The 12,483-nt window shown below is 35.8% G+C and overlaps 1 protein-coding gene across 1 annotated transcript in view; it reads left to right on the plus strand.

Annotated features, from left to right (window-relative positions):
* The window catches only part of ADAM9 (ADAM metallopeptidase domain 9), a 113,440-nt gene that overhangs the window by 85,137 nt on the left and 15,820 nt on the right, over positions 1-12,483 (plus strand). The window contains exons 16-18 of the mRNA XM_007962242.3: positions 984-1,167; positions 6,427-6,507; positions 6,758-6,863. Coding sequence (XP_007960433.1) covers positions 984-1,167; positions 6,427-6,507; positions 6,758-6,863 — 371 coding nt within the window. The remainder of the gene's footprint in view (positions 1-983; positions 1,168-6,426; positions 6,508-6,757; positions 6,864-12,483) is intronic.

Here is a 12,483-nt window from a genome sequence, read left to right on the forward strand (position 1 = left end):
AGGAGGGAGCGTCCTTGTTGCATGAAAAGTGATTGTAGGATAGTGACCTGGTGAAGTAAGTATTTAGGAGCTGCGTAATGATTATCCTAAAATAGCTGCTGTGTGAAAGAAGGAAAAGATATCTATGTAGTCTCATGGGGAAGATCTGGGACCAATGAGGAGAAATGTTTTGCAGAGGTAGATTTTTACCTAATAAGCAAAAGAACGTGATGGGCAGTTTCAGGAGGGTGTAAGTTAGAGATATTGGGGAAAAATATCCTATGATGACTGGGCAGTGATATCATAGAGAAGACTCAGATGTATGTAGAGTAGGCGCTTGGATCAGATGACAATCAGTTAAACAGGAAATCTCAGTACAGCATCATAAGAGTTATTGACCTAGAGTGTTATGAAAGGATATAGGAAGGGCATTTAATTTACACAGCCTTGGCAATAAGACTTATGGTCAGGGAAGCCTTCATAGAGTTCCGATATTTAATTAATGAATTCACGAGTTAATGAATCGATTCTTTAAATAAGTAACCAAGAGTTAGCCAGGCAAAGAGGGGTGGAATCTTTTCTTAGTTATTTTGCATTATAAAATCTAATTTCTTCTTTATCATAACTCTGTAAGAAGACATAATTGAATTTTGATACTGCTATATTATTTTCTGTATAATAGAATTTATAAAATTATACTTAGAAACAACTTTATTAGACTTTTGAGCTCTAGACAGACAGTGAAGAAGATTAAGTGTGGTAAAAGAAGCAGCATCAGCACCAGCTGGTACCCTAATTTGCATCTTAGCATCCACTTAACTCTTTTTCCCCCTTTTCTGCCATGTTTAAAGAGAGCTACTTTGACCTCTCTTGCTCTCATACACTTTCTTTGTTGAGATTCCCTCCATAGCAGCAAGCTCTGTCCATATGCAAATATATAAATTTCTTCTTTTGTTGTATATACTGGATGCATTTTATGTTGCATTATTTCTCTCTCTTTATAGGAATGCTTTGTGTGGAAAGCTTCAGTGTGAGAATGTACAAGAGATACCTGTATTTGGAATTGTGCCTGCTATTATTCAAACGCCCAGTCGAGGCACCAAATGTTGGGGTGTGGATTTCCAACTAGGATCAGATGTTCCAGATCCTGGGATGGTTAACGAAGGCACAAAATGTGGTGCCGATAAGGTAATCAAAATATTTTTTATTTACAAAGTAAAATGAAAAAAGTTAAAAAAATTATACATAGTAAATGGTTGCTCTTTTCTGATTGTAAAAGTAATCTAAATTCATTATAGAAATTTTAGAAAATACAAAGCCACCAAAAGAAAGTTAAGAACTATAATTCTGTCATCCACATTTCTTTACTGGGGTCAGATAACCAGTGTTTTCCACTTTGAAATATACTGTGCATGGTTCCCTCCCCTACCGATATGCTACAATTTATTAGCCAGTTTGCTTTTATTGGGACACTTTGGCGATGTCTTGAATTTCAGGGTGTGTGTCTGTGTGTGTTTCTGTACTAGAAATGTCACGGAACTTGTCCTGCCCATGTTCCTAACCACCCGAACTCTGCTGTTTAGATTAGATACAAGGCCAGAGTCAGTCAGCCCATGACTTACTACTAGTGGTTTCATATGAGAAGATGCCCTGAGCCAAATTCCTTTTTCTGGAGAATATAAAATTAAGGAGGATAATTAAGAGTGTGGGCAGAAACTGTACAAATTCTTTGAGAGATGCTATGAAGTAGGAGCTGGGGTAGAAGGGATGTGGCAACCTTAAGCCATATACAAGAGATATGAGGGAGCAAGATTGTTGAGTAAGTTGAAGAAACCAACTCAGAGGAGAGAGAGAAGGAGGATATATATTTGATTATGTAGCCCATGAAAAAGACAGGTGGGTGAACCTTCAGGTTACTTCACTTTCTCCCAAGTTTTCAGTTCCAATTCTGTTTCTCACTTCTTTTTACAAGAAGATCCATATATTTTTGGGCCTGTCCTTGCAACTAAGTAAACTTGATTGTTGCAGCTGTTATAAACAACGATAAGAGATATATACATTTAAATTTTTAATAGAAAGTGCAATTTTCCTTTCAATAAGGTGGTAACAATCTACATCCCATCCTAGGCAACAGAATAAGACTCTGTCTCAAACGAAACAAAACAAAACAAAACAAAACAAATTATGCTGAAAGGCTCATGACAAAAACAACTCTGACACACTCTTATCTAATCTGCCAGTCTAGACGCCTAAAGGCAACTACGGTTACTTCTGTTAATTACCTCCCTATTTTAAATTAGGGACAGGCACGGTAGCTCATGCCAGTAATTCCAGCACTTTGGGAGGCTGAGGTGGGCGGATCACTTGAAGTCAGGAGTTTGAGACTAGCCTGACCAACATGGTGAAACCTCGTCTCTGCAGAAAATACAAAAACTAATCAGTGCGGTGGTGCATGCCTGTAGTCCTAGCTATACAGGAGGCTGAGACAGGAGAATCGCTTGAACCTGGGAGGCACAGGTTGCAGTGAGCCGATATTGTGCCACTGTACTGTAGCCTGGGCAGCAAAGTGAGACTCCCATCTAAAAATAAAATAGAATAAAATAAAATAGTATGCTATTTCTAGATTTATCTATTTTAGACATTATCCACTAGTTTTATTTTTGATAGATAAGAATTCAATTTTCTCTTGCAACTCCCAGTTTCCCTGCTCTACCTTTTCAAAATAAGTGCTTAATATTTATGTAATTAATATTGGGGTGTTATTGAGTCAGTCCGCAACAGCTCAGTGTACACTGGGCATACTCCAGACGAGGTGAGAGAAAACAGGGGAGGCTAAACAACTGGAGATCAAAGGATCATTTTTATTAGGAAGAAAGCATATAACATGACTTAAGTACATAGCAAAAATGGGCTTCCTCATGCTGCCGTATGCAATTAAACTTACCTGTCCAGCCTTATCTGCGAAGTTTAACTGCATGGTTGAAAGGGCAGACCAGAATGCACCCTTTCTGCTACCTCAGCTTACTACTACCTGGTACCACAGGTGTAACCAGCATGCCTGGCTAATTTTTTTTATTTTTCTGTAGAGACAGGATCTCACTATGTTGCCCAGGCTGGTCTTCAGCTCCTGGTCTCAAGTGATCCTCCCTCCTCAGCCTCCTAAAGTGCTGGGATTACAGGTGTGAGCCACTGCACCTAGCTGGGCATCTTTCCATGTCTTTATTAGATCCATGTATTTTTTTCTGAGAAGTACATATTGGTATCTTTTTGTTTTTCTGTTAGATTGTCATTTTTTAAGGCTTCTCATATGCGAAGAATATTAACTGTCAGTCAGTTATATCTGTGTAAATATGATCAACAATTTGACATGAGCCTATTTTAAAATATCGTGATTTTTTTTTTTTTTCCCCGATGCCTCACTGTGTCTCCCAGGCTGGAGTGCAGTGGTGCAATCTCAGTGCAACCTCCACCTCCCAGGCTCAAGTGATTCTTGTGCCTCAGCCTCCCCAGTAGCTGGGATTACAGGCATCTGCCACCATGCCTGGCTAATTTGTGTATTTTTAGTAGAGACGGAGTTTCACCATGTTGGCCAGACTGGTCTTGAATTCCTAACCTCAAGTGATCTGCCTGCCTCGGCCTCCAAAAGTGTTGGGATTACAGGCATGAGCCATGGCGTTCGGCCTTAAAATATCATGAAATTATATCAGTCTTATCTGTTGTGTCTTGGTTTCATGTCATGTTTAGAAGAACTTTTTGTATCTCTGTATAATATAAATATCTGGCTTTTATTGGCACAATTTATTAACATTTCATCCTATTTCTCTGACCTTATTGCTGCTGTTAAATATTTTCTTGATATTTTCTACTTGATCTTCCTCTCTTGCAGTATTACACAAATTATTTATTTGTGTGGGGTGTGTGTATGTGTGCACACACACTTTGGTAGTTATACGTCTTTCTATTCTGCTTGTTTACTTAATAACAAGAAAAACACATCAGTATATTTTTCTCAAAGTTGTCATGATTAAAAATAGTATCTACTGATTGTTTCGGTGTAAGCTATACCACTTTTACTTCCACACCCCCATGTCCCAGTTTTTATTTGGTAGGAAAATTATTGGCTTTAGATTCCAGGTTATTATTAACATATATCAATGTATTTTTAAGACCTTTTGTCTTTCTGGATTTTATTGCTAACTACATAGTTTTTTAGCTATGACAATAATATTTGTGTACAAGGAAGGATAGCAAGTGGTTGGCGTGTGTACCTGGACTGATACACCTTGACCCAAACTGACACGCCATTGAAACCGTGTACCACATGTTCTGTACAGCTGTAACTTTGTAACTGTTGGTTTAATTTATGAGTCTAACACCTGAGTTTTCACACAGCAGCTAGGATCCTATCCCTTCTGGTATGTACCAAAACCTAGACTGGACAGTTTGAGCAGACTGACAGCTTGGTTGGTACTTCTTCAGATCTGTATTCTTTATATATTTATTCAACATTTATTTCCAGGAAAAGCTAAACATGGGGTAGGGGAAAAAGTGGAAAAGAAGAACTCCTTACCTTCATTTTTATTGTCCCAGGTAGTTCAACTTTGCTCCCCACTTGCATCCTGAAATCAGTAAACCAGAAGTCTTATAGTCAACTTTGCTTTACTTTGATGTGTGGTGGTTGTTGGTGGTGGCCATGGGTGGTAGGGGGAGTGGTGGTAGTATGTGAGAGGATGGTCTTACCTTCCCACTGTGAGAGTTTTTTGTTTTTTTGAGGCAGGGTCTTGCTCTTTCACCTAGGCTGGAGTGCAGTGGTGTGATCTTGGCTCATTGCAACCTCCGCCTCCTGGTTTCAAACGATTCTCCTGCCTCCCAAATAGCTGGGATTACAGGCATGCACCACCAAGCTGGGCTAATTTTTGTGGTTTTAGTGGAGATGGGGTCTCACCATGTTGGCCAGGTTGGTCTTGAACTCCTGGCCTCAAGTGATTCACCCACCTCGGCCTCCCAAAGTGCTGGGATTACAAGCATGAACCACTGCACCCAGTCCCCACTGTGAGAGTTTTTGAGTGTATTCCTTTCAGTTTGACTTTTCCCATTCCGCAAGGTAAACACTGCCAATCAGAACACCCTTTCTCTGGAGGACTTGGAATTTTCCTGTGCCTTAAAGTAAATCTGCTGGTTATTAACACATTTCATCTTATTTAACTCTTCAGGTGTCCACTGTGAATCAGTTATTGACAGGAAAATCTTCTTTTAACTGGCAGGGAAACTCTTGGTAAATATCTCCTCTAAAGACTTACGGATATAAGAAAACAGTATTTTGAAATCTTTATTCAGGAGTAGTGCATGGCTAGAGGACAGATGAGGAGTGACTTACTGTAGAATCTTCTGTAATTTTGGAATTTCTAATCATTTGAGTATATGTCCTATTTAAAAATTAATGGACAATTGGAGGAAACAGTGTTTGGAGATCTTCTGACTTAAAAGTACAATTCTGTTTAAACCTGTGTATTTTTTAGAGTGCTAAGGCTATCAATATTTCATTGTATGTTTGTTCTCTAATTGTTCTTTATTTCATTTGAGCATTTAAATATTCTGATCTTGTACATAAGATCAGTTGGTTAGTTACCTAATAAAATTTTACAATAGCACTCAACAGTCTTTTAAAAAGTTAGTCTTCTTTTTTTCCTCTATCATCACAACAGAGCAGTTTTCACAAAGATGTCAACTAAAAAATTTCTAAAATGTTTTTAGCTGATTTCTTTAGATCTTAGGTTTAATATTTTTTCTGAGTTAATGTTTTTTATCTCTCAGTATTTAGGATTCATTTCTATTTCATATCTCATCATATGAACTAGAATTTCTTGAACCATATAAGATTATGACTTATTTTCAATATTGCTTTTAACAGAAGTATCTAATCAGGGTACTAGAAAACAGATTTTATCTTGTCAACAAAGTACCCTTTTATTTTTGAAAGAATTTTAAAAATTAAAATGAATTTTAAATATCAGTTGTCCTTTTGATATCTGTCACAGTAACAACACTTTATGAGAGCTATAATGGAAATAGATCTTCTGTCCTTGAATCTTCCTTCTAGTCCTGGGCTTAACTGTATCTGGTTACTTTTGATTTGAAAAAGTCCATTTGTGAATATTTTATTTAGGATCTTCACATGTATATTCACATGGAAGGATAGATAATAGTTTTATCTTTGTTTTTGGTCTTTATGTCATCTTTGTGTTTTTTGATAATTAATTTTGTGTCAGTTAATTAATGCTACTTATTTTTCTGCATTTTCAAAAATATAATATGGGAATTAATGGTTCCTTGAAAGTTTGAAAGAATTCTGCAATGAAATAATCTGTACCAGGTCTTTTTTTCTGGGTACTTTTTAATTAATGTGGTCAATCTTTCTTTACTTAGTTCTTTTTTTTTTTTTTCCAGATTTGTAGAAACTTCCAGTGTGTAGATGCTTCTGTTCTGAATTATGACTGTGATGTTCAGAAAAAGTGTCATGGACATGGGGTAGGTAATATTTTCTTTTGGTTTGTTCCTGAATGTAGTGCTAAATAATGAGAAATCTCAGAGGGGACTAGATGAGAATTCCCAGGATTTTCAGATATTGGGGAATTTAGATTCCTGATACAGTTTTCATTCTTAAACAGTGTCAGTAAGCTTGTATGAATTTAGTCCTTTCTCTTGGTTTCCATTCTTGAGTTGTTGATACAGAGCAACATTCACAATTAACAAAAGTGGTATTTTGATTGTTTTGAAGGTATGTAATAGCAATAAGAATTGTCACTGTGAAAATGGCTGGGCTCCCCCAAATTGTGAGACTAAAGGATACGGAGGAAGTGTGGACAGTGGACCTACATACAATGGCAAGTAATATAGAAGAAAATTAGTGTGATCTCCCAGTGGCCCAAAGCATAAATTGGGCATCCTTGTACCTCTCCCTCATTTCCCACATCAGTTATACATTTAATTATGTTGATTCAGCCTCCTAAATTCCTTTTGACTGTTTCCATTTTTCTCATCCCCATTTATTACTTTCAATTTCTTGCCTGGACATACATCATAGCCTCTTATGTAGGCTCCCTATTTTTCATCTTGCTTCCTTTAATCCATGTTTCACTCTACATTACAGTTTTAGTGTTTTCCTTCAAGAATTCAGTTTTGATTTTGTCAGCGTCTTGCTTTAATTCAGTGTGTTTGCATTGCTACTAGAATGAAGTCCACAACTCCTTAACATGGCTTAAATGCGCAGCATGACTTGCCCCAGCTTACCTTTCCAGCCTCATTTCACTGTGCTGAAGACATACTGTAACTTCTTTGATTTCCTCTACTAGACTACTATCTTTTACTTGTGGGCTTTCATACCATATTATTTTCACGTTGTTGGCACTTGGCTAATTGCTATTTAGGCTTCAGATTATACCTCATTTTCTAAAGGAAGTTTCCCCTGGCTGCTTAAATCTGAATTATCATTCCCTTCTATTGCTTTTCTAGTACTGTTAGCACTATCTGTTAGCACTAATTACTATGCTAATTACTGATTTGCCTTTTAAAATTCCCTGATAGACCGTCTTTCTAGTGACATCATATGTTTTTTTTCTCTTGAGTAACTACCAGCTAGAATGACTAGTCATATAGTAGATATATGTTAAGCTTTTAAAGAAACTGCTAAACTGTTTCCCAATGTGGCTGTACCAGTTTACATCCTCACTAGCTGTATATGAGAGCTCCAATTTCCCCACATCCTCTCTAAGCTTTGCTATTGTCAGTCTTTTTAATTGTAGCCATTCCAGTAGGTATGTAGTGGTATTTCAATGTGGTTTTAATTTGCATTTCTCTAATTACTAATGATGTTGAACATCTTTTCTTGTACTTATTTGCCATCTACATATCTTCTTTGGTTATGTGTCTGTTTAAATCTTTTTTCCAGTTTTTAATGGGTTGTCTTAATGAGTTTTGAAAGTTCTTTGCATGTCACTGATTCAAATATTCAAGTGCTTTATGAAATATGCCTTGTATATATTTTCTCTTAGTCTGCTTACTTTGGGTTTCATTTGTTCTTTTTCTAGTTACTCAAGGTGGAGAATGAGGTCATCTTTTTCTTTTCTGATACAGGCATTTTATTGCTATCAGTTTTCCTCTAATTCATCCCAGAAATTTTGACATGTTATACCTCCATGTTCATTCAGTTCTGAATACCTTCTAATATGCTTTTATTTTTTTCTTTGACTTACAGGTTATTTAGATATGTGCTATTTCTTTTGAAATATCTGTGGATTTTTTAGTTATCTTAATGTTACTGATTTAAATTTTATTTTACTGTAGCAAGATAACTTATTGTATATGACTTGAATCCTTTTATTTTTTTAAACTTATCTTGTAGCCCAGAATGTGGTTTACTATTGCGTATTCTACTATTCTTTGGTGGAATATTCTGTAAGTTATTAGTTCATGTCAGTTAATAGGTAGTCGGATCTTTCATATCCTTACTGATTTTCTGGTCTACTTACTCTGTCAGTTATTGAGAGGAATATTGAGTTCTTTGGCTATAACTGCCAATTTGCCTATTTCTCCTAATAGTTCTATCAATTTTTGCTTTATTTATTATGATGCTCTGTTATTAGGTGCCTAAACACTTAGAATTATTCTATCCTCTTTGTAAATTGACTCCTTTATCCTTATGAAATAGCCTTCTTTTTCCGTAGTAATATTCTCTGCCCTGCAATGAGATATTATTAATACAGCTACTCCAGATTCCTATTAATTAGTCAGCATGGAAAATCTTTTCCCATCCTTTTACTTTTAATTTATTTATATCATGCTATAATAATTAGTGCATATAGTTGGATCTTGCTTTTTATCTAATCTGCCATTCTCTGCCTTTTAATTAAGTTGTTTTGATAATTTATATTTAACTTGATATGTTTATGTTTAAATTTACTGTCTTGATATTTTCCATCAGTCTGCCTTGTAGTGATATTGTAACACTTCAGTATATTTCCATTTCTCTCATTTTGTGCCATTGTTGTCACATGTTTTACTTCTACTATAAATCCCACAATTCATTATTATTCATTTTGCTTTGAACAGTTGGTTATCTTTCAAAGAGACTTAATACTAGAAAAAGTCTCTATATTTACCCATATAATTACCATTTCTGGTGTTCTTCATTTATGTAAATTTGCATTTTAATCTGATTTAATTTCTGCTTGAAAGATTTCCTTTTACATTTCTTATAATATGGGTGTGCTAGTGACAAATATTTTTAGCTTTTGTATGTCTGAAAAAGTCTTTAATTTGCCTTGCTGCTTGAATGATAATTTAACTGGATAAGAATTTTGGATGATTGTTTTCCTCCCTTTTTACTTCTAAGGATATTCCTTGTCTTCTGACTTGCATTGTTTTTCCTGAAAAATCTGCTGTCATCTTTTTCTTTGTATGTAATGTCTTCTGTATATGTCTTTTTGTAATGTCTGGTTGCTTGTAGTTTTTTCTCTTTATCTCTGGTTTTTAGTAATTTCTTATAGTATGCCTTCGGGTACTTGGGATTTTTTGAGCTTTTTGGATCTTCGCTTTTATAGTTTTCTTCAGGTTTGGAAAATGTTTGGCCATCATTTCTTCAAATATTTTTTTCTGTCTTCCTCTTTCTCTCTTCTCATTCAAGTCCTCCAATTTTATGTATATTTGGCTGCTTGGCGTTATTTCACATCTCACTGATTGGCTGTTGATTTTTTATTTTTATTAGTTTTTAAAAATTTTAATTTAACTTTACTTTTTTTGAGACAGAATCTTGCTCTGTCACCCAGGTCTGGAGTGCAGTGGCATGATCTTGGCTCATGGCAATCTCTGCCTCCGGGGTTTAAGCAATTCTCATGCCTCAGCCTCCCGAGTAGCTGGGACTACAGGCATGCGCTACAACACCTGGCTAACTTTTGTATTTTTAGTAGAGACAGGGTTTTACCCTGTTGGTCAGGCTGTTCTCAAACTCCTGGCCTCAAGTGATCCACCCACCTCAGCCTCCCAAAGTTCTGGGATTATAGGTGTGAGCTAGCACACCTGGCTGGCTGTTGATATTTAAAAATTACTCTTTATTCTCCATGTTTAATTTTGAGTAACTTCTGTTACTCTTCAAGTTCACATTTCTTCTGTGAAGTCTAATTTGCCATTAACTTGATCCAGTGTTTTTTGCATTTTAGACATTATAGTTTTTATTTCTAGAAGTTCCATTTGTTTCTTTTATATATCTTCCATAACTCTACAAAAGATGCTCAATCTTTACTTTTTTGAACAAATAGAATACAGTTGTAATAACTACTAATGTCCTTGTCTACTAATTCTGTCATTTGGGTAATTTCTCAGTTTTGATATTTTTCCCTCTTTTATTTTCTGCATTTTTGTATGCCTTATAAATTTTTATTAGATGCCAGAAATTTTATATCCTACCTTGTGGGTTATTGGATATTTTTGGATTTCTACTGATGAGGTTTGTACTAGTAGCTTGAGTTACGTCGACAGAATTTGATCCTTCTGGGTCTTGTTTTTAAGCTTGTAAGGCAGGACCTGAATAGCATTTAGTCTAGGGCTGATTCTGCTTCATTACTGAGGCAAAACCACTTCTGTTTATCCTGCTCAGTGCCACGTTAATTATGAGGTTTCCCACTGAATTATAGGAGCAAATACTCTTCCTAGTCCTGTGTGAGCTGTGGGGCTTATTTCCACCAATCTTTTCACATGGTTCTTTCTCCGGCTTCATGTGGTCTCCTTACATGTATATATCCTTCAGCACTGATGCAGATCTTTCAGCTTTTCTCTGTAGCTCCCTTCCGTTTGGTACTTTGCCTAGGAACTCTAGCTGCCTTGCCCTCTTCAGAATACCAGCTCCATCTCTTTAACTGAGGGAGACCACTGGGGTTTGCTTTGGTGCCCACATCCCTCATTAGTGTCTTTTAACTTTCCTTAGACACTAACCTCGGACAATTGTAAGGCTCACCTTATTTTTTCTGCCTCTCAGGGATCATTGCTCTTTGTTGCCTGATGTCCAGTGTCTTGAAAACTGTTGTTTCATATATTATGTCTGGTTTTCTGGTTATTTTAGCTGGCAGAGTAAATCTGGTCCCTGTTACTCCACTTTGGCTATAACTGGAAGTCAGAACTATGGATTTTAATGGCTGTGTATCATTTCATCCTGTGGATGTGCTGTAACTTCACTTAGCTGTTTTCTGATTATTTGACATTTAGATTGTTTCTAAGATTTTGATAATGCAGTGTTAACATTGTAGTGTACATGTTAATGCGTATACATTTTTCCAATTGAAGAGTCAGTTGCCAGTAATGAGGTTAGTTTGAAGAGAATAATCCTTTTTATGGTTTAGGAGTAAAAATTCCTAATAAATCATATACATTCGTATAATGCCACTTAACAGTGCAAAGATATCAGTTTCAAAATAATCTTGCCAGTGTTGAATGCTTTAATTTAAATTTTGTCTACTCATTAGTAAGTATAAAATGACATACGAAGCTTGCTTTAATTTTTTGTACAGTTGACCCTTGAGCAATGCAAAGATTAGGGGCTCCAACCCCCTGTGTAGTTGAAAACCCATATGTAACTTTTGGCTTCCCCAAAACTTAACTACTAATAGTCTATTGTTGACAGGAAGACTTACCAATAACATAAACAGTTGATTACCACAGATTTTGTCTGTTATATGTATTATATACTGTATCATTATAATAAAGCAAGCTAGAGAAAAGAAAATTTATTAAAATCATAATGAAGAGGAAATATATATACTATTCATTAAGTGGAAGTAGATTATCATAAAGACCTTCATCTTCATCATCTTCCTGTAGAGTAGGCTGAGGAGGAGGAGGAAGAGGAGAGGTTGGTCTCAGGGGGGTGGTGGAAACACAAGATAGCCTGCATATAAGTGGACCTGCACAGTTCAAACCCACATTGTTCCAGGGCCAACTGTATTTTGATTTTCAGTTGGGATAAATATTGTTGCATATAGTTTTGGGATAAATATTGTTTCATATAACAACTTTTTACAGAAATTTCTGGTTCTTTAACAAACTTAAAATTATGAATCAGTTTACCACTCCTGTTTATATCTACTATATTGTTTCTCAAAAGAACACAGAACAGATAAAATACTTAAAGAATTTGTAAAAGTTCTAATGAAACTTAAAATCTAGAAGGCATGAAAATAAGATTGATAAATTCAACTATACAAAAATAAAAAAGTTCTCCATGGAGAAAAGCATAGTGCCATAGGTTAAAATGGGGAAAATATTTCCAACTTGTATCATGGACAAAGCTAACCTCTCTAATATATAAAGAAGTTTTAGAAATTAAGAAGAAAAAAGCAAGAGTCCAGTAGAAAAATAGTCAAAGGACTGAGCAGAAAAAAATAAACAATGTTTCCTTAAGAAAAAAATGAGGCTGGGCGCGGTGGCTCACGCCTGTAGTCCCAGCACTTCAGGAGG

Source organism: Chlorocebus sabaeus, chromosome 8 (genome assembly GCF_047675955.1).
Source record: "Chlorocebus sabaeus isolate Y175 chromosome 8, mChlSab1.0.hap1, whole genome shotgun sequence".
In the NCBI taxonomy this organism is placed as follows: Eukaryota; Metazoa; Chordata; class Mammalia; order Primates; family Cercopithecidae; genus Chlorocebus; species Chlorocebus sabaeus.